A 23,928-nucleotide genomic window follows, 5' to 3' on the forward strand; every position below is an offset into this window, starting at 1 on the left:
ATTGGCAAACCCCCTCCCCTTCCTCCCAACCCCTGCAAGGGGTCAGAGTCCCATCACAACTGAAAACACTACCAGGTTTAGAGCTGCAGCCACAGCTGGGCGGAGAACACTGCCTCAGAAACAGCTCTGTCACCATCACCTGCATTTGGGCTTGATGCTGAGGGAAAACTCTCCTTAAAGAAACACTGCCACCAGTAACACAGATTCATATAAACACTAGAGTTACCTGAATGTTGCACTTCTGCTGCTAAAGAATGACTTTTGTAGTCTTTTATATGAAACTCTAGAAGATGTTTTAGTTTAATGGTCATGGTCATGGTCAATATCTCAGAATCATGCTAGGGAATGTGGCAGTTGAATGCACGGACTCTGTAGATGTGATACCAGAGACACCTTTATTATTATTTTACAAGCAGCTTTTATAGATCATCACTCCAGCCACGATGTGTCCACACACCCCTTACCCAGCTGTGATTGGTTACAAACAATAGTGCACGCGCCTATTTTAGCTTTACTATTGGCTATGCTTAAAAAAGCACTACTAAACTAAATATCAGTTTCTCACACACCTTATATCATCTTCCCATACTCCCTATGTCAGCTTCTCACACTCCCTGCGCTAGCTTCTCACACTCCCCAGGCCAGCTGCTCACACTCTCTTTTCTTTTCTATCTTCTTTATCGGTGGTTCCCAACTTCAGAAAGAACACAGGCTTAAATCATCAAGGTCAAACCCCAACTGTAACTGTGTGTATGAGTCCACAAGGGAATACCATGTTTCTTTGGAAAAGGATTTTAACACGGTGAATAGGATAGTACTGCCCATCTGTCAGACATCAGTGACAGAAGGCAGCTGTTGCAAATGTGTTACTTACCCAGCACTTGACACTTTCTTTTTTGCTTTAATCTGAAACCGTAGACTCAGAGTGTGCTTACTGACTCACTGAGCTGCCGGAGGAGCCAACTTGCACATACCTCAGCTCTGTCTCCACTCCAAGGTACATCACACCATCTAGCAATTATGTAAGTTTTAATACTGGCAGCCCATGGAAAATTATTATGACTTAAGAATGGAAGATAAGATAGATACTTTTTCCACCTTAATCATAAAATTTATAAAAGAAAAGACGCAGACATTTGTGCACTCACCTGCATTCCTAGCCAGGCTGACACAAGCCAGCGTCAGTGTAGAAGCAGGGTAACTGGGGCATTAGCGGGTCTTCAGCCCACTGGTTAGTCCTGCCTTTCCCATACCTCGTGCACCCAAAGCAACTTGTGCTTTAGGAGACTGTGTACACTGCTGTGCTAAGGCAGTTGCTATGCTACAAGTGAAGAGGCCTGTGAGCAGTTTAGATCATGAGCTCTCCGCTTGCCTGCAACGACGGCTGGTCCAAGCATTTAACCTACTGCTCTGCTCCTGTTCAGTGCAACTCACATCTACAGACTTGACTCCTAGTGTGTGGAGTACAGACAATACCTGGAGAACGAGGCCAACAAAAATGATGAACTAGAACAAGAAGATACCAAACTGGAATTCAAACTGGCAGGTAACAATGGGCCAAATAGTGCACCAGACACCTGACGGTACTAGTTTTCAGCAGTCTAAGGAGTTTACAGGTTTTCTGTCAGAATTGCACTTGTCCGATTTATACAGCTACTGCACTGTAAGTGCTCATACGTTTTATAAGATTCTACATAAATATTTTCTGGTGTACATTTCAGTTTCATGAGCATTTTTCAAACCATTAGTAGATCCTAGATTAAAAGAATCATGAAAGACTTAGGCACCAGAAAGGTCTATTTGGATAGAATTTCTGTATAAAAATCTGTGACTTTTACTTACCCCCTCACTCAGATATTTAGAATGCATAAATGCTTTCATTTTCAGCAGTAAAGTTTAGCCTCTTTGTGCAGTTAGTCCAAAGTTCATCAGGCATATAAAACGTAGGTTTTCTGAAATCATACATGCGAGTCATAGCACGAAGGCAGCTTAGTCCAACAGATCTTTTATTATTCTCACAATCATTTATTATTCTCACTGCTGTCCTTGCTCCTTGTTAGTGTCTGAGCCCCTCACATCTATTTCAGCTACTTATTTCCACACAATGTCTCACAGATGGCAGTGTAACCATCCTCAGTAGTTTTAAACATAAAAACAGGTGATACATTAAAAAAAATATTTACAACATCAAAGAAGATAGGAGAGAGCTTCAAAAATATCCTAGTATCTTTTGTTTCATAGGAAGCAAAGTGCTTCTAAAAACCTTAATAGGAATCCAACTAGCTTTTTCTTTCTTTCTTTCCTTCCTTTAAAAAAACTCATTATAAAAGATTTACTCAAAATCAGAGAGGTGCCTTGGAGAAGGGCAGGAACTGTACCACTGTTTCATGCCAGTCTTAAAAAACTTCACAAAAATGCAACAAAAAAAACCCTCAAAGTCAACTGGAGAGTAAAGCATAGTGTTATCTCTAAAGCAACTGTATTTATTTCTTTGAAAGGAATTTCTTCTGTTTTGTGTAAAAGCTTAGTATGTATTTCTAGAAATTATTAAGTTGCTGGGCATGAGACTAGTTCAGTCACAAGGATAAAAATCAATGATTCATATATCAATCAATATATTTCTAAATCTTTGCAAATCTCTGTCACACTGCTTCACACATTTACAACTTTAACACTCTCTTCATGGTTTTTGGTGGGTTAATTCTGATCTTACATTCATTTTACAATCGTGTAATTATATGCACTTTGACGGAGTTAAATCTAGTTTGCATAACCTAAAACAAATCTGATTAAAACAAACCCAGTGTCTATTTCCTCTTTATAGCGAGACCTATCTTTTAAACTATGATTGAAATAATCATTCTTGACAAGTGATTGACAAGCATTATGCTTTCTTTAGCACAAAAATAGATTTCAAAAAAGAATAATGAGGTAATAAAGTAAATTTGAATCTTGTCTACTTTTTCATCATTATGAGTTATACACCCATACAGTCTGTTCTGTCCTGTTCCAGCTCTGACAATTATATACAATCAAATTACAGTTTAAGAGCCTTTTTCAAAGTAAAAAGTAATCTTTATTAACATGAATGACGAATACACAATAAAAATATAAGCAGCTTAATAATACGTAATCAAAATAATCAGTACAGTAAATATATTTAAATGGTGTACACTAAAGGCTTTAATTCACAGGTGAATAGTAGTTTACTTCACATTTCCATAAAAATCAAAGCTGTATTCTTTCAGGGATGATTTCCTCGCCCAGAGCCTTTACTGACTGTTTCCTTCTTTTCTTCTTGATTTTTATTAATCTTCTTTCACCTTTTTTTTTATTGAATCCTAAAGGTAAAATGAAGAAAGATTAGATGCTGTATCACTAAAACATCCAAGATTACAAGAAATAAGAGACAAGAAAATAATTTCTCGTTTTCAAGAAATATTCTTGAAAAAAGAACATTGTCTTACCTAAAGTCTTCATATGCCTGACCAATGCCAAGTTGTCTTACTTCTGTTCTTGTGCACTGTATTTTACTGTCCATCTTTCTCTCTCTATCACTGTCTCTCTTCTGATTTCCATTTTCACTTTTCTAAGACTTTCAGCTATTACATTTTATCAGGCCAATACTGATAAAATCTTTACTCAAGATCAGAGGGGTGCCTTGGAGAAGGGCAGGAACTGTACCACTGTTTCATGTCAGTCTTAAAAAACTTCACAAAAACGCAACAAAAAAAACCCCCTCAAAGTCAACTGGAGAGTAAAGCATAGTGTTATCTCTAAAGCAACTGTATTTATTTCTATGAAAAAGTAATACATTTTATCAGGCCAATAATACCAAAAGTTGCAAGAATGTTTTAGCCTACCTCTTAACAATAGCCTGTGGCAGTAGCACTTCCCATACCTTTCTTGCAGATCCTCAAACATGACTTTCTGGAGGTGAAATTATTTTCATTCCCACCACAACCGCTGTAGCTAAATGGGAGACATCTTTCAGTTGAGTAGTTGTAGAAAAATCTTAACTCTTTGGCTCTACAAAGTCCTCTGTCCATAGGGGTCATGCACAAAGATGGGATAGGGGGTGGCTCTAGAAATAACAAGAAAAACCAGGTTAGAGACAACACTGCCATTTACCAGTTTTCTGTTATGTTGATATAATAATACGAATGTGAGATTTGAAGCTCACAGAACTTTGACATTTATATGAAAATTACTGGTAAATGTAATTCTGCCCTCTTGAAAATCCAGGATACTTTACATAAGCATCTGTCTTTTCATGATTACAGAAAATACCACAGGAAATGTTATTCTCTCTTTGAATACCAAAAGCCAGCAAAAGCTTACCTGAAAGCAAGTTTTGTTTCCTATATATTTATTTAGTGATAAAATTGCCATTTCCATGATAGGAGATAGTATTCAAGTACAATCAGAGAAGTTTCAAGTGAAGTGTTTGCAGAAAGTGAAGTGAAATAAATTTAACTTGGACAGCTTTAAAAATACAGTAAATATTTATGATAATTAATGAAGTGAATTTTCCTAGTTACTGTTAGACTTCTGAAATCAAGTAAAAGGTAAAAGTAACCATCATTTCCAATGTAAGATTCAATACTTTAATATTGGGTTTGTCATATGAATAAAAAAAGCTTGACCTGAATAATAGAAGTCAGTCTAATGGAAAACACTGAGCAATTACCAAGAAATAGCTTGTAACTTGCAGAATAACAAAGGATTAAATGTGAAGAGAAAGTGCACAAAGTGACTGAGGTGCTGGTGCTTTAGTGCTGCTGTTAGGTTTTTACCATTCGAAGGAGCAGACTGATGCTTTGTTTCTTCAGTGTTGCTGCAAAGTGAGAGTATGAGAACTGAAACGCTGGAAGATGAACCTGAGTTATCCGAAGTACATGGGCACTGAACAAGTTCAAGAAGCAAATCCATACCAGAATTCCCAAACCTGGAGAAACTTCATCATCTATCACCCTGGAGTGACTCATAGACAAAATCATAACTGACACAATTGCTGCACAGGATGCGTGAAACTGAATGGGAGCCATTATATCATCAGTTAAGAGGGACTTAAAGGAGTGCCATTTTCTTCCAAGAAGTAGCAGAATTGAGACAGCTGGGGTCTGAATGCATAAATGGAGATGTGAAGCTAGTCAGGTGGCTTTCTTGAAGTTACAAAGCCAGGTAGATGTGGTGCAGAGTTAAAAACAAGTGAAAATTCTAGGGAATAATTTGGGTTACAACAGAGCAGATGAGTTGCTGAAGGCAAGAATTTATGAATTAAGTTGGGCAATTCAAGAGGCTGATAAGAAAATATCCAAAAATAACATACTACATCTTACTTGTCTTGCACATATTGCACGTGCTGAGAAGGGTTCATCTGCCAAGTTTAATAGCTGAACTGGCATGGTGAAAAGTACGAAAAATTGCTAGGAAAGAAATAGAATGATGATTTATGGAAGGCTAAGACAGTAAAATGAAATTAATAATATATTTAAAGCTGTGTTAACAGCATCATACTATTCAAAAGGATCCTGAAATGCAAAAACTGAGTTATGAGTTGGTTTTTCAAGACAGACTAAGCTTATTTCAGATTATAAAATGAGCACTACTTAATTTTTTTTTATAACTGTGACATTATTGCAAAAGTAAGGTTCACTCTGGATCCAGAGTAAGAGCCCATTATGTGATGCAATTTGTATTAAATCTACTGTTTTACTTACAATGAAGATGGTAGTTAAATTAACTAGTGGAATGCTTTTGGTACTGCTCTAACTGAGAACTCTTGTGCCTAGAACTAATTTCATCTGTCTCTCGCTGGAAAGTATGTTAGCTTTCAAAGAACATGTCCAGCAACATGAAAAAAAATGCTTACCTATTTTAACCTGATAATTCTCAACCTGAAAAGAACAAAGCAGAAAGGCTTGCCAGTGATGAAAGAGCCAAACAGCATAGGTTTGTTAATTATGTAACAGATTTTAAATATATACTTTGTCATGTAAATCACTTATCTGGTATGCAGAATTTTCCAGAGGCACTCCAGAGTCCCCTCATGAAGGAGTTCTCACAACAACTGTAAGCTTTAGGGAAGTCACGGAGCCAGTGATATGGTTACTGGTGAATAAGGACTACCTATATACGTATAATGCAACTGGCAGAGCGGCATCCAAATGCTATTCTCTTGTACTCTTTCTAAAAATTATGTTTTTCTTTGTCTAGATCTTTGCTATATAAATTCCTCAGATCCAAAACACTATTCCTGTTCATCTTCAAAATACCTGCATATTCTCAACAATCCCAGAAGCAACCAGCCTATGAAGAAAACCTCTATGCTATATGTTGCCATATAGCAGCCATTTTTCGCAACAAAAAAAAAATGTTAAAATAAAAATGAAATTACTTATCATGATTTCCTGTCTGCTGAGGATTATAAAAATTCTGAATTGATTTTAATATACTGATCACTAAAAGCCCTGTTAATTTTAAGTTGCTGTAAACCTAAAATATGTACTGTGTCATGCTCAACTCAGCATCTCTATTGGCAGGACAAGCTATAAGACTGCGAGCCAGTATGTTAATATAGTCACTGAGAGCATTGGATCCAGGTAATTTGTCTCTATTCAGCCACAGCTTCTAACACAATACTTATGTATATGATGCTACAGTAAGTTTAGATATTATGCTGGTTCTTGAGTTTCTCTCTCAAATGTTTTAGTTTCACAATCTCATTTTTCTGAAAGTTGTTGAAATGTTTCATCTCCTGCTTTGTCTATGAATGGAAAACATAAAAGAAAACAGCAAACCCCAAAACCCACAAAACTACACAGAGAGGAAGGGGTACACACTGAAAAGAGTAAAAAAATTAGCAATGTATTATCAAAATTATTTTCCCCTAACCTAGTCTATACAGGTCTATGAACTACAAATGTCAACTTTATTGAGAGACTACTTGACATAGAAATGCTATTTTTAATTCTACTTTTTTTCACAATTTAGATTTCATTTTAGTAATTTTTTTCACAGGGCAAGTAGCATTACTTGTTACAATACATAACTCATTACATGCTAACATCAAATGGATAATATTAACCTAAAAATTAATGAATGTAATTAAATGCTTTCTAACTTCTTTATACATGGAACTACATGGCCCATCCTATTGCCTTTGATGCAACTTCTACAGAAATCGAAGTTATTTACATTGACAGCAACAGGCCTTGAGATTCTGACTTTACCCTTGAATACATGGTATTCTGTTTATCCAAAACACCTGGTTTAAACAGGTTTTAAATCTCCAAATAGCAAGCTCATAAACTTAAATTTGCTATGCATATTATTTGTCAAAAACGTATGACAAAAGTCAGCTCATGAGCAGGCATGGGAAAAAAGAATTTACAATTCATACAGGCAAAGGAAAAATGAAAGCTTCCAAACTGAGTTAGCCAAATATTTCCAGGTGTAAAGTCTTTTGGGAAATGCTGATATGATGAAATACGAAGTGTTCCTCAGAAGCATGCCAATTCCATCAAAAACTTTTGAAGGAAATTAGACCTTGGAACCCATCTCAAGTGGAGCCTGAGGAATGGAACTCCCACCACTAGCTCTGCAGGAGCTTCTCAGATGGGATTAAGGCTTTACAGCAGCAAAATACAGTGTAAATCTTTCTGTTATCTTTCTGTTACTTCTTTTTCTTGATGATGCAGATGTTTGGACTGATTTTTGTTTTGGTGAGAGAATAAGACCCAAAACTGCAATATTTGATATTTTGGTTATGATAAAATAGGTAAACTAATTATATGAAATAAGCAGTAGATAAAAAAGGCTATTGATCTTACCTATAAAGACTTGTATCTTACCCTTCACAGCTACCTAAACAATCTTTAAATATGTATAGTATGAGATTTAATTCTTATAATACAGCTTTTTCTTGAATCTCAGATAACTCTTTCTATGGTGTGAGCAGGTAACATGATCATACTTCAGACTCTCAGAAACATGCATTTTCAGATACAGACTCATATTTATCAAAAATAACCCCAACACTGCATTACAACAATAATAATTGTCCCTCAGGTTTAGCTGGGATTGTGTGACAATGAACAGTTAATTGACCACAGTACAAAAGAAGCGCGACATGATCTTGGTTAGCTAGATGAGAAACAATGCTTACTGCAATCTCTTTTGCTAGAGAAAGGTGTGTGACATTCATGAAGCTTCAGATTTATTGCCGGATTTTTGATATATGCAGACTTCAGTATCTCATTTCAGGTTGCAGCAAAGAGAAAATAAAGGAATCTTCAAGTAGACAAGCTATTACAAAAAGAATGAGTCATCAGCACTCGACAATACTCTGTAAGTACAAATTGGTGGTGAACCGTTATAGTGAATAGAACCGTATCAATTTATGTCGGCAAAAGATGTGGCCCTGACTGAGAAGTAATAACAGGAACTGCCTCTGTGTGCCATTCCGTATTTGCTGAGTTGAAAATTGACTTCTGATCTTGCATCCCACTTAGATCTCACAAACCAAATGTAGAGTATAGCACTCGTCATTTCCTAGCATAGATCACTTCATATAATCTAAAAATGAAAGGTTTGATTCTTGACTTCACTTCCTTTTAACTTCCCCAAGAAAAAAGTTATTTTAGATCTTGCAGCAGAGCAAGACTGCAACAATCTTCAATCTCTGCAGAAAGTCCATTACTGAAAGATAGCACTACAAGTTTCATGTTTATATGCAGAGAAAAAAAAGTAATCTGTTTTTTTTGGCCATAGATGATTTTCTGAAGATCAAGAACTTACTTGGAAATCTATTAATCTTATATTGTATACATATAATACATATAATACTGGTTATACACTCCACCAGTAATATATATTTTTTCTTGAAATCAAGATGAAATTGCAATTAAATTGTGAGGTAAAGTATTCTATATAAGACAACTCCATGCAATTTTTATTTTTTTAAATGGTGGCCATGTATTTAAAAAAGAAGATACATAGTCAGGCCAATATACACACAAAACAGATGTTACAGTGGCAGACCAGCTATCTTGCCTGTGCTTGAGAAGATGGGCATCAGCCACTCCACCCCAAACAGTCCATCCTGACCTCATACGTGCACGGACAGATTCTTGTCCCTCACTGAGGGCTATAGGGAGTCACAGTGCATGTTTGTGTGAGATGACTCTACCTTGCAACCTCAGTTTACACCTCTGTGTCTACTAACAGCAAGAGTGGAAGCTATGTTCTCCACATTTCTGTGGAGAAATTGGCTGTCAGTTTTGGCCCTACCCTTTCCTTGTCCTGTAGGGAGATTGCACAAAAGCACAGGATTTTAGGCTATCCTAGCAGCCTGAAAGGTACAGACTGATAAACAGAATGGCAGCAAGTGGCTGCATGTGGCAGGCTAGTGCAAGATGAACGAAGGTTATATAGCAGGGAAGAACCTGTGGGGTCTTCAGATTTTCCATTGGAACGCACTGGTCCTTCCAAGGTCGTATTTCTTACCTGGCCCATCCAGCTACACTGACTGTATCCACCCTTGTTCTGCAACACTTTCTTCCATCAACCTTCAAGTCTTCTTTTTCTCTTATCCTCACCTTTCTCTCCCAGGATCTGCTCTACTGGAAAATCCACTATTTCTGACACAACCAAGAACCCTTCTGTTTTCTCTGAGAAAACATAGTGAATCATGCCCCTTTGCTTGTATAGTTTAATTGTTTTGGGAGTTCATATTATGAGTGAAAACCTTCAGGGAACATGTATGCTCTTAGGTCTATAGACTTATTACCACGCCTTAAATCATAGACATATTTTTCATTAAAGTAAGCTGACAAGAGCTTTACAGTTTTATATTCAGGTATTTTAATAACAGAGTATATTGATGTTTTGTATGTGGTAAACAAACAATTCAACTATCACAGAAACTTACCTCAACCCAGCAGTATATGTGAATCACAGTGCGGGCAAAAAATCAGAATACAACACATGTTCAAGCTTTATTAGACATACCATTCTAAGCAAAGAGCACAGGAACATTACCCTACATGCCCATTATCTTACAGATCACATAAACCACAAAAACCTTAATGAGTCTGTAAGCCATCACTCAATCCCCAAAAGTACAAGTAAGTGTAAATGCAGAAAACCAACAGAAATACTTGGTAAGAACGGTCAGGCTTTTTCCAACTGTTCCTTGTTTCCTCTTGCATAACTGTGGATCATAAAAATGACATGCTTCAAATTCAGTCACCTTTTCCAGTGTGAGCAAGTACCAGCAATCTATAGTGGACTGCGTCCAGCTGCAGAAACTGTTAAAATCTAGCCCTCTACTGTAAAGGTTCAGATTAGCATCTGCATTATAATACATAGTGCAAAAATACCTTGAAGCAGAAACAAAATTAATTCATTAATTGCTTATACTCAAACCAAGAACTGAGTTTAAGATGGCTTTAGTGAAAATAAAAATTTATTATGATAAATATATTATGCCATATTCCAAAACCCAAATATGGTCCTTTTTTAACCAGTAAAAAAAGCTTTAAAGCAGCTGTCAATGAGATCCCCACAAAAGTACTAATTTTGACAAAAAGAACTCTGCATCACTGCTTTTGCTCTTGGCCTTTAACTTTTTGTATTTATCAGGCCTTCAGGAAGTGTACACTTTCAGAAAAGGACAAGTTCTGGTTAGTCTTCCACTTTCTGGTATTTATGGAAGATCTGTAAGTAGCAATATATTGCTTTGCTTTGACTTTCTCTGCTTATCAAAACATTTGACATAGATGAAAGCCCATTCTTTAGTCTCAGATACGTTGGAAAATGGGTGGAAATGGAAAAGCAATCCAGAACGCATATAAAAGACTGAGAGCTAAGAACTTCAGAAGTAAAACTCTTACCAAAAAAAATGGGAAACTGTTTGCGGTCCTGCTTTGAGGAGCTACTGTTCAGAGCATTAGATTTCTCATTCGGAGCAGTTGGCAGCAAATTTACTAAAAGGGAAAAAAAAAAAGGGATGAAACCGTAAGTGATGCGTTATATAGACAGAACAAAGTTCTGAAAACAAGCTCTGATTGGTACCCATTTGTCTTGCTCCTTGCCAGTATTAACACCACCAAAAGGCAGCATTCCTTTAAGCCCCAAATGCATAGCAAACTGATGTGCTAAGGCAACTTTGGGATGGATTCCTTTTTCTTCTTTAATTTTACTGATGTAAGATTTAAATCAAACATGGTTTGGTAAGGTTATTTTTGTATTACTAGCAGACATTCTAACCATTGCAATTTTAAGCCTTTCCACAATATGTATGACTTACAACAAAATGGCTGTGAAGCTAATTTTAATGTTACTGACTTCAATGTGCTTATGTATTTCAACTAACATACGTATCTTCGAATAAACATGAAAATGAGTGGACAAGCCAAGGAGTGTCTGCATTAAAAAAGGATAACTATAAATAGCAAAAGCGAATTCTTACCAAAAATCCCCAGAAACTGGTTGGGTTCTTCTGCTGAGGAACTACTGCTCACAGTGTTAGGATGCTGATCTATTTAAACCATGGTAATGGACCCTAATCCTCTCTTTCTTCTTGACTATTCGTACAAATTTACATGGAGGGGTTATTTGGAACTTTTAGTCTAGATGGTAAAAATGGAATCAGAGCTCAGGAAGGAATGCTTCAGCAAAGGAAAGGGAAAAACACATGGCTCTATAGGCATATCCTTTAAAAAAATCTTTATGAAAGTATCTGTATGGGTCTTTCTAAATGTGAATAAACTCAAGTTCCCCTTGCCAAAATGACAGACTATGAAACAGTTGTGGAAAAGGGCCACCAGAGACAAGCAAGACAAAAGGGTCTGGAGGCTCTGGGTGGGAAAAGGTATTCGCCCTATGTATAAAATGAAGTACTTTGTGAAAGGGAGAGGAGTTATGAAGGTTACTGTGTTCTGATATAGAACAGTTCATAGGAACTAGTAGAATGAGGAAGTAGATGAATGATCAACGGTCTTTCTAAATGGTTTCACAGCCTAAGCTGCAAAGCCAAATCATTCAGAAGCGAGGGATGGGTTTCCCACAATTCTTTGACAGAAAGCTAGCAACGCACAATAAGGAAACTGTAAAAAGAGAAATTCCTCTATTGGCACCTCTTCTCATTAGAAGACTTGGTTTGAAAAGAGTATATTCAGATGTGTGGATTAAAACATATATATTAACATTTTATGATCTAATAAAGCTGAGCAGCTGGTAGATTTTAGATCACAGAAACTATTTACGTCCATTTCTTCATTCCCTGTCATTATAATCTCTATTACTGTAATGTCTCTGCACCCTTCAATGTACGTACCAATATTTTTACAGTATCTTTGAAACCAAATTTTCTTAAACTTCTGTCCTAGAAAGTGTGTTTACAACATTTTTCCCCTAATGGCAAGTTTATTGGAGAAATGTGATGCTCTAATGTCAAGGTAAAGACAGGAAACAGTATTCATTGTGGACCAAATCCCCTCTTCAGCTGAAATTGATGTTATTTAATTACTTCTAACACTCTGTTTCAAATTATGTATCATGCACTATTTGTTTCATCTTAGATACATTAAACAGTATACAGATTTCTGAAAATTAATATAGTGTTCTTTCTTACACAAACAGGTTTAATATATATTTTGCAGGGGGTTGTAGAATTAACATATGCAGGCAATTAACTGTCACAAGAAAAGCAAACAAGTAGGAGTTCTGTAATATTCATTAAAATTAATAGTACCTACCAGGATTTTTAATTCACATTTTTCATTTTCGTATTTCTATTTAAATACATATATAACTAATGTTAATTTCAAATATGAATTATTACCACCTCAGGGTAAGATAAGTTGCCTTTTTTTCCATACAAGATACCTTCAAAACACAACATTGTTTACACAAATATAATGAGGACAACAACTTACAGTTGCCTTGACAGATAGTCTGGCATTCTTCCAAATTCTTGAAGTTGTTCTGGTTTCCTAGGCACCCACCATACTTGAATACTTCACATATCTTTGTCTCTTTGTTATAGAAATACCTGGAAAAATAGCCTCGGCAGATTCCAGGGTCTTTCTCATAAAAGCAGAAGTCGGGCTTTTCTACAAACAACGGTAAATGACGAACAGAGTGGGGGAAGAAAAAAAATCAACACACATTCCAAGACAACAATAGAACTGGAGGAAGTTTATAAAATAAACCTGTAACTTTGGACTAAAGACCAACTGTAAAATAACTGCTACTTTATTGTACTGCTTTTGTTCTATATATAACACTGTAATACTATGTTGGAGCATTAAAGGGGCATTTTTAATGCTTTTTTCCTCCTTCTCAAGTAGTCAGTAAATTATGTCTTGGAAAATGAGGACTAATGATTTCTTTAAGTGTCCTGCATTGGAGCTTTAAGACAAAAATTAGTTTTTACTTGGAATTAAAGCAAGACTTGAATCTCAGCTGGATCATTTTTATCTAAGTACACATTCTTGTCATTTATGTAGTTTTTTTAGTCAATGTTAGTGTGAATTTTACAGAAAATGATGTTGAAATACAAGGAAAAAGGAAATAGTTTTAAAAAAAGAACAGAAAAAAAAAAGTAAGAATGCATTTTGTCTGGGACAGTTTACTGCTATAAAAGGATACAGGAAACTGGGAGAGCAGCTATTATAACTACCATTTATTTTTCAGTCCCAGTTCCTAGTTTGCAATCAGTAACTAGAATATCAACCAAGAAAAAATTAACAAATGAATACTATTTAATTTGACTGAACATCAAGGCACGATATCATGGCTTTTGGCACAGAAGAAAAACACATAGCCATACAATAATCCCAAAATGTCAATTTCTCACCATATTCAATTTTTTCTCAAAATTATATTCTTAAAAGAAAATAATGGAAAAAATAGTGAAACCTATATGAGGTATTTTCAAATTCTTGCTAGTGGATACTTTGAACTATGATTCTTGACTGAGCTGACTTGCAGAGAAAAGTGTATTTAGCCATCATATAAGACAATCATATCTGATGTGACATATAAAGTCCTTCCTTACCTGTGAAACTTCATAGAATATTAAGACTAAAACACTAAAATAGTGTGCAGAGGGCTGCCATTTTAATAAAAATGACTATGGAACAACTACTTTGAAGTGCCCAACATTTTTGGAGTAGATTACAGAGTTTTAAAGGAGTTAATTCTATTACATCTATTTCAGCTAGGTTATCTATTAAAAATCCATTGCTAGAACAAGAATATTATTAAATTCAACTGATGCACATCATATATTTATATAAAATATTATGACAGCTCATAATTAGAGTTTTTCAAAGAATTAATCATCAATATCTTGTATTTCAATTGTTATAAAGCTTCATGAACAGCAAAATGTCATTTTCAGAGATCTCATGTAAAATTAAACCATTAAAATGTTCTTGCAAAAAGTAACAAAATCAACTATATTTTAAGCACTCCTGGACAGCTTAATTTTGATCGTTCATTACAAATTGCATTCTCTGCCAGTAACTGAATGTATTCTACAGTTCAGATATTTCACATTTCTTACTGTTCAAACGCAGCACCTATTGGTGTTCACAGATTTACAAAACTAAGTTCACATATCCCAATAGGTATGAAAAGTATGGGTAAAGCATATGATATGCTTTCAGCTGAGAATGGAAATGAGGCAGTTATGTAGACAGGCAGCAGGCAAGAATCTATCAAAGTGATATCTATTCCATATACCATCTATTAGGAGCTCGCAGGCAACAGGAGCTACAGAAACAACTCTTTCACCAAACATTGCATAATATTGTGAAATAACATAAAAAAATAATTAGATAGATATTAACTGAGAAAGGAAGGCAGCTAAGAAGGGTATGTAAAGTAGACTACAGGATTATGACTGATTCTTAAAGACAGCTGCTCTTCGTTTAGAAAATCCTTATATTAAAATAGTTCTTGCAGAAAAAGGAAATTAAGTCTGAATAAGTTGAGCTCACAGCTAACTTTTACAGCCACTTTTGAAGACAGAGGTCACGAGGCAGTATGTTTCTAACTATACAAACTAGTATTATACTTCTAAATGCCATGTCTTTCTCCAGAGACTTCAAGACTACATTACTGGAAACAATAGTAAACATGTAATTATGCTGATGATAACCACGAGCTGAATTTAACAGGATATGTTCTGTTTCGTCACTAAAAGCAGAGAACCAGGGTCAGACTTTAAAGGAAGTACTGCCAAACGTCTGCAGCATCTGTGGAAAATCAACTCTAGTAACTTACATAGCATAGAATCACAATTATTTTTTTATGCATTAAGAATGGAAAAGACAGCAGAAACAGGAAAAGAAAACCATCATCTCAATATGAAAATATTCCAGAATACTATTCTGCAAAGATAAATTAATTAATTACATTAGTGATGGGTGATAGGACAAGAGGAAATGGGTATAAGCTTAGTCAGAGGAGGTTCGGGTTGTATGTTAGAAAGAATTCCTTCTCTGAATGGGTTGTCAGCCACTGGAATAGGCTGCGCAGAGAGGTGGTTGAGTCCCCATCCCTGGATGTGTTTAAGAAAAGGGTGGATGAACTGCTTAGGGATACAGTTTAATGGGGGATTAGGGACGGTTGGACTGGATGATCTCTAAGGTCTTTTCCAACCTAGAAATTCTATGAAATTCTATGAAATAAATTAGTCTAGTTCAAAACATATGTGTAAATATTGGTATTTCTGTGAAGAGCTTAATGCACATCAATTCAAGAGGAAGCAAGTGAAAGGAGGGATAAGGGAAGGAGGGTAAGCAGAGAAAGAGGAGCTGACTTGCGAAGAAATTTACTCAAGCCTGTATTCAGGGAACTCTGGCTACAAGCATTGGACCCAATCCAGATAATCCTTAAAGGTGGAAAGAGGAGGGGTGAAATAAGTGTTCACAAGCTCTATTGAAAACGTCAAATTCAAGTATTCTTGTTAGGAACACAGGTTACCTCCATAGACCAAGAGTGTTTCAAGACAAGCAATTCATAGTGCTCAAGCATTGGCTATTTAGGAAGTCTGAGTATCAGGCATTTAAATTTCCGTAAACAGTCTGCCCCTTCAGGAGTGGGAAGCTTGCCCCTTTGATTACTACGTTATTAGAGAATCTGCCCTAACCTCTGTTAGCTCCTACACAGGCAATGCTTGAAAAGTCCTGTTTCAGAATGATTTTGTCCTATTTTTGCTAACAGTGGAGGAAGCATTTCGATTATTCTAAATAAGAATAGGAACTCTAATAAGAGTTCCGCATCATGACTATTTATATAATGCTTGCGTCTCTGCAAAGTCCTTCTTTTCCCTTTAATGAAGAAAGAGAAAAAAGTGTCATGACATGTTTATTTTGACAGGAAGAGATTGCAGCTACCATCTTCAGTGACCACAACTGTCCTCAAAGTCTTTGATGAATACGTAAGAAGATTAGGAGCAAGAACTCACTTTTGTCTAACATTGCTGGTTTTGTTAGGAGATAGGCTTGGAACAATACATAAAGAATTTATCAAAAGAAGCTAAATCTCTTACTGTTGTATAAGAGGCTTAGATTGCTATTTAAACATGATTACCTTCCGTAATTTTCGCTAGCATCATCTTCCAAGGCAAATCTGCAACATAAATAAAAAGTATTTAGCAAAAGCAGAAATATTAAGTCTCATCTGTGATTCTAGGATGCTTAGCAGTGACTATGAGCACTGAGGAGGAAGAATGCAGCATCTTTTCCCTTTCTTTCTTCACTTTATTAGAGAAGTAGCACAAAAGCTTATTCTGGAGGACTGAACTATCATTTCCTTTGTATGAGAAGATCTGCTATATTGGAAACTTGGCAATATGGAAAGTACTGGAATCAAATCATGCCAATATTGAATTGAACAGAGAAATTCATCTTCATGTTAGTGGAACCAGAATCCTGTATTATGTAATTTTACACCTCAAAATAGGAGTAACCAGCAGACTTACTTAACCCGACTGCTGTAGCTACTGATACTGCTAATAGCTTTGGCGCTGATCTAGTTAGCAATAAAGACCTCTCTCATGTGATCTAATTCCTTTTGCTATGCTAGATAGTGTCTGAGTAAAGCATTCATTACCCTGTTTATGATATTAAAGCCCATTCAGTCAGGTATCTACAATTATCTTTAATGCAGGATAGATGACAAACTTGTTTGCACTGTTCTTTCAGTGCATGAACAGTAGCAATGAAGTTGCTATTGTCATTTTTAATGGAGGAGCCTGGGTTTTATTGTACTTGCTCAAGAAGCTGGATATTGGAATTCAACCCCACATTCCTTTTCAGTGGGGTTCAAACAAACCTTCTTCTTCTAGGACACTGCTTAATCATAAAACTACAAAGAAGTCCAAGGAGAGACTGGCTCAGCTAATGTGCAATAAAGGCTGACAATTTTCAGCAGCTGAGAGAGAGTGGCCAAGGATAGCTTATACATTTTCTATTACAGAGATATTTTGCAAGGCACATGAAATAATAGCTTCTGGACTTCACCTAAATCATCTTTATTGCATTGCTTCCTAATTCTTGTGTTGTACTGTGCTTTTCTTAATGGCATTATAAAATGCTAGTTTCTCTAAAATTCTCCTTTGCCTACTGACCTCTTGCATCTGAGAGAAGGGATAGAGTAGTACAGCTAATGCTTTGCTTGAAGTTGTCTGTTGGAAAGCAAATGCGATTTTGCTTTGCATTTTGCTCTGTCAGGCAATCAAACATACTGTAATGAAGCAAAACATTTGTCTGACCCTGTACCACAGCCTCTCTTAAGAAGACACCAATTCCCTACAGTACATGCCAAGACTAGCAGTTCAGCAGCAGAAGCATATTACAACTACTTTCTACTGCAGATGGCTCTTCCTGCTTCAGTGGATACATCTTCCAGAGACCTGCTCATAAATCCTCAGTGTAACCCATAGTCTAGCCTTCTTTAAACATGAAATGAAAGGGAATTCAAAGGGAAGTACAGATTTTAATCTGAATTTAAATCACATGCAGTAGTCTCTCATGCCATGTCTCCCAGAAGGCCCCTAAATCATACACCTAAAGGACATCACTACAGTCTCTCTGTAACTTTGTATGCAAGATAACAGTTGCTCTGCCTAGCTGGCAAGAGTGGGGGATACAGGAGTGCTGTGCCCTATCTCAGCTTGGAAGTACCTACTTAGCAAGACCTCAGACTGAAAACAACTCCTGCTGGAAAGCAGAGTTGCTCCTGTGCCCTTCCTTCTTATGGAAACAGGAACAGAAGATACTTTAGCCATCTGTATTCTCACCTTTTCTGTAATTTGTAATTTTAACAAGGTCCCTCCACCACCACTGCTATTCGTAACAATCTCTTCAGAGTCCAAAAGTTTTAGTTTTAGCCGTTTATTCTCCACTCATATTCCAAAGCAAGCGTTTCTAACCATCCTTTATATAGTGATATACCTTTCATGGCTCCTATTTTAAGAGGAGCTGCTGATGACTAACAAGCTTTTAGCATCAGCTGTACTGCCCTTGTGTGCCATAATCCTACCACGGTTTTTTCTTTTTCTTCTGGAAACATGGCCTGTGTTATCTTTTTAAAGCAAATCTGTTGGGTAGAAATTCTGTCATGATACATTTTCCTTCCATCTATGGGACAATGCAGCTGGCATCCTTAAACAAATATTATTTAAAGACATGACATGCACTTTAGAGTAACATATTTTTTTGAACATATTTCCAGTGCTTCCTGTTAGTAGGAGGCTGTACCTTCAGCATTTAAACCCATGACCTAACCCCTGGACACTCACATCAATCTATTTCACTAATTTCACTCAGCTGTCCCCTTCAGGCCAAAACCAGCAATAATACTTTGGCATATGATCTCTACTCTTCTGGCACAGAAAAAGAAGAACTTATTGTGTGTTTATACAGGCCTAGAATATTTTAATCTTACTACCATGTCAACAGTGTCTTTTAGCTTCTGGTTTCAGTCAAAAAGCCAAATTCACAGCTGAGTAAATTTCTTCTTTGCAAACAAACTGTATTTCTGAGTAGATCTGCTGTGTAAATAACAGATATTAGAATTGCTGTCATGTCCAGAACCTTTTATCGGCAGGTATTTTCCCGTGTTACATGTTTAAATAGCCTAAGATATACGCTGCCTTGAAAATTAGGACCTTTGCACTAGTGATGACATTTGTGATTCTGTTCATATCCAGTAAACAATGAGGCATTATAGGCAAATCTCTCTAACAAGTAATATTTTCTTCCCTGAAATGATGAGTATTGGGTGCAAGAAACTGAAAATGCAGCTGATTTCTAGGAGACTTGAGTCAGAACTAGGCATCTTGAATCTCAACACTATCCTAGAGTCTTGGAGTAGTAGCCCTGTAGTTGGGCTCGTTGAACTCTATTTTAGTGACTTCAGTAAGTTCTGGGAATTACTCATTTCTGTCTTTGATGGCTTTTTCAATTCAAAATTTTTAAAAAGTTGTTCTGATTTAAGGAGCCTGGCAATTCACTCATGTTTGTTTATTCTTGTATTTGTGCTCAATAATGGAAAATCAAACACTTAGACCATTCACATTATTTCTTCTGAATTTGTATATAAATGTTGCATAACTTCCCTTTAGCTTACTTTTAGCAATCTTGACCTTCACATTCTTAACAGGGATAATTGTCTGAGTATCTCTCAGATTTTTCTTTATTTTAAAGCATTTTCATATCACTCATACTGTCTTTTCAATCTGATTTCTACAGTTACTAAATAGCAATTTTCCTGCAGTAATAAATACCGAAAACATTAAGTAAGATTAATATAACCATACACTACAAGGCTGCACTGCAGGGCTACATTTAACAAATAGAACTTATTGAATCATTTAATTTTTTTACAGAATTATGTTGGCAAAAGTAAGTCCAACTTTGGTTTATGGCTGATGGTCGACAGCATACTGTGTGTGCCACCAAACCATTTTATCTGCTGTTATTCATTGAGAGAATACAGAAATAATAAGCCTTTATAGCTTCATTTGCTCATAGCAGATTCAACACTTGCAGTCTTGGATCACTATTATGTATACACCAAATACTGCACTTGGGCTGAGTACCAAGATTTTGGACACTTCATTCCAAATTCTGTATCTATCAATCCTGTCTTTTTCAGTTTAGACCTCTGTCTTAGCCTTTAAACTGGACTTTAGGACAAACACTCTAAACCACCAAGAATTTGCATGTTTTGAATGAGATACTGACAGCTGCAGTTCTGCAAACAACCCTGCTCCGAGCATGGCAAAAATGTTGTGGGTCCAGCTGAAACCCAAAACCAGATACCAGATGTGGAGTACCAAAAGTCAATCTGGTGACACAAAAAGAAGAGATATCTTCACATCCTAGATCTCAGGTCTTTCTGACGCTGAATGCTAATCAAGAAAAATAATTTTCCATTTTTCATCTTGAAAGATTGTATTCATTAAACTTTGTGGAGCCATAACTACAAACAGATTAATCGCAATTTTCTAAACAAAACACTGTAGGAGTGAAGAAAATGCCTTTTAAGGAAGGTCATTCTCTTAGAATGACATTGCCAACATTTCATTTTTAAGCTTACATGTATGTATTAACTGTGGAGTTCAGCTGCAAGTTTTGTTAATTTCTGTGCTAAAAATTTAATAAATAGGGAAAGAAACTTTTTAGCTGGTTGTCCACAGGAAAAAAAAAAATAAAATCAGTTAAATTCATGACACAAACTTATAACTCATGGAAGTCACATGACAAAAGAAGAATTTTAAGTCTAGAAAGGTCATTTGTCAGATAGGCAGACAATACTATGCAAAATATTAAGACCATAATTTGAATAATTTTTAACTCCTTAAAATTATATGTCTGTATCGAATGCTCACGAAAACACCACCATTCACTTCTGAATAGAGATATATCTTCTGGATAACCATTTCAAATAAGTAATATTAATTAATACTCAAATACAAATACTTCAAATTAATATTAATTAATACTCAAAATGATGAAGGACATCAGATTTTTAGCAACAAACCTTTATGAGAGTGATGATTATCAAACACTAAATGTAAGTCTCTTACATCCAGTTCGGTGAGTGGCAACCTTCAGCCCAAATTGGAAGCTAGACCAACTTCTGCCTTTTAAGACTCAAGCATTACATCCCCACCTTCTCTACTAACAAGCACTAAAACTGGATACTCCTGTTGGAGAAAATGACCCACATATTATCACTTAGGCCTTGATACAAGAAATCTGAAAGCTGTTACTGATCAGAAGCTGTGCTACAACCAGCACAAGGCTTTTTGCTCTCCTTAAATACTGTAGGGTTCAGGTCTCAAACAGGATGAACAGCTAGAACTTTTGATAGGGTGATTTATAGAAACGTAAGAAAAAACATCAGAGGTAGAAAAGGAGCAAGATGCCATTTTGTGAGAGTTTTGCATACTGATTAAGCACAGCCCTGATCTTCCATTCCTCTGTAATGAATTTCTGCTTTGTTTGATTTTCTGCCAAGAACTGTCATCTGCTCCTATCCAGTAGTTTCTTATGAAGAAGCATAGAAACATACTGCTTGAATTCTGTCTTACTTCTGTATCTGTTTTTTTACTCAGGTAAGAAGAATCTAAGACAAGAAGAGTATACTCTGGAGAAAGAACACTATTGTAAACAGCTTTTGTCCTAATTGATTTCTAAAGAAACAAATACAGGTACATAAGCACCAAAATAGTAATCTATACTTCTAGTAGTATCTGAGACTTGAGTATGAAAAGAAACTGAATCACTGATGTGTAGGTCCTTTCCCTTCTCAGCCAGTTCAGTAACAGGTGGCTTAAGATCCAATTCAGATCCAAGTAGGACAGAGTTTAATTGACTTTATTTGTGCTTGCATTTAGGGCAAGATATTTGTCCCTGTTCACTGCAGGAGGGTTGGGCTGAATGACCTTTAAAGGTCCCTTCCAACTGGAACTATTCTATGATGATGATTCTATGATGATTCTATGTTTATATTCAGGAAGATTCTTTTCTCTATGCCACCTCCTTTTTGGCTTGAAATGCTAGATTATGTTATTTATTAACTAAAGAATTAGGATTTCCATATCGTTCTTCCTCGATGGGATGCCACTTCAAGATATACCTTATTGTAATATCATTAGCACTACATTTACCCATATATGACTCCCAAAAACAGAGCAAGACTGTGGCCAATTCTTGACACCTCTTGCTTGGAGCACATTCGGTCTCTGAGGCTCATTAGGAGATCTTGCCAGAAGCACTGAAAAACTGCCATTCACTTAAAGAATGGGGTGATCTGATATATTTCACTTCGACAAGTTGTTCAATAAGTGAAATTTTGTAATGCTTTTCCCATCCTGATAGAGATGGTTTTATAAGCATACAATTGTATGAAAGCAAAACATAGTTGATCAGAAAAGTAAACAAAATCTGCCTTCATTCTAAAATTAAAAATTCATATTTGTGTTTGGTTTTTTTGGTTTTTTTTTTTTTGCTTTTGAGTGGATTGCTTGCAGTGTCAGATACATTAACAGAAATGCATGGTGGAGCCAGCAGATCAGAAAATAGATGTAAATGATGCCTTGACTTAGTATTTAGTGAGTAAATAAAATGCATGCAGTCTCATTGGAAAGATCAAAGAGATCAAGATCAGGGATACCTGTTAGGAAGGATGGGTTTTCCTCTGTTAGCTGTTCTTCCAGTATTTTCTTAACAGTGAAACTTTGTGTTCATGTATAACACATCAGGTTAAATTTTGCTATTATTTATACATTGAGTCCCATTGAGGCCTTGTTCCACTCAGCTACACTATTCCGGCTCACTTTGTGTAGGTAAGAAAGCAACCTTGTTTTACTCTATAAATCATAAACATGATTGGAAATTGTCATACTAGAAATGTGAAACAAAAGTATATACTCACTTTTGCTTTCGCTTGTTGTGGCTAGACTAGATACAGAGGGAGAAAAGTCCGAGTCAAAGAAATGAACTACAGACTTGAGAAATTCACAAAGCCTATGCTGGACAATGACGTATTGCAATTACATTGGTTTGTATTCAAACAAATTGTTCTACGCAAGGAAACGTCAGCTACCTATACGAGTAGCTGAAAAGTAGTATAAGGAAACATAGAACCTGAAAAATCTTTTTAGTAATTTTTCCTCTCATTTTAAACACCTGTAACTATTTGAAAAACTTGATCAACCTTGTGGAAGTGTAAATAGGTATTAAGACTATATAATATAGTATCAAGACTACATAAGTCATATAGACAGAAGCCATGAGATTATACCTGCTAGTTAAGTAAACGCCAGACATATTGAGCGGTATTCCCTGCTCTGATTGCAACACAGTCTATGGGCCTCACTTATTTTTCTGTTACCTTACCATCTTTCTTTTTCTGTCAGTAAAAAGGGAAGACAATAAATTGCTTATTTACAATACTTGACTTATTGGTATGATCAGTTAATGATCATAGATTCTCAGAATTAGAAGCATTATAATTAACAGGCATTATTAAATATTACTTAGGGTAATGTATACATCAGCTCCAGCCATTACTCTGACACCTGGATAAGAGACAGAAAATTACTTTGGTGTCTAGAATAAATTTTAGTGGCACAAATCATAGTAATTTTTGTCAGAAATTACAGATGTGTTGTGAAACACACAATTTAACAGTTTTAAGGCCCGATCTAAATACTACGTAGATGTGAATTCTGGAAGGGATAGGAGATGGTTAATGGATACATTTACATTTATTACAGACAAAGCATAACACTATAAATCAGCTTGTCTTACATATATATAGTACCTTTGGGTCAAAACCCACAAAAATAAGCTTCTGAAATCAATTTTCTAACCAGACATTCTGGAAGTATGT

General features: G+C 35.9%; 1 protein-coding gene across 2 annotated transcripts in view; it reads right to left on the minus strand.

Annotated features, from left to right (window-relative positions):
• Nucleotides 1–3,095: 3,095 nt before the first annotated feature.
• The window catches only part of TFPI (tissue factor pathway inhibitor), a 42,698-nt gene continuing 21,865 nt past the window's right edge, over nt 3,096–23,928 (minus strand). Inside the window, exons 3-9 of one of the 2 annotated variants that reach the window (XM_086615501.1) lie at nt 17,651–17,710; nt 16,612–16,650; nt 12,918–13,121; nt 11,477–11,545; nt 10,899–10,991; nt 3,902–4,084; nt 3,096–3,341 (exon numbers count right to left, since the gene is read on the minus strand). In XM_086615501.1, the coding sequence (XP_086471627.1) occupies nt 3,229–3,341; nt 3,902–4,084; nt 10,899–10,991; nt 11,477–11,545; nt 12,918–13,121; nt 16,612–16,650; nt 17,651–17,710 (761 nt within the window). In that variant the 3' untranslated portion in view covers nt 3,096–3,228. The remainder of the gene's footprint in view (nt 3,342–3,901; nt 4,085–10,898; nt 10,992–11,476; nt 11,546–12,917; nt 13,122–16,611; nt 16,651–17,650; nt 17,711–23,928) is intronic. The other variant, XM_086615500.1, reaches the window with a different exon arrangement.

The sequence above is a fragment of the Tauraco erythrolophus genome, chromosome 8 (genome assembly GCF_009769465.1).
Source record: "Tauraco erythrolophus isolate bTauEry1 chromosome 8, bTauEry1.pri, whole genome shotgun sequence".
Lineage (NCBI taxonomy): Eukaryota > Metazoa > Chordata > Aves > Musophagiformes > Musophagidae > Tauraco > Tauraco erythrolophus.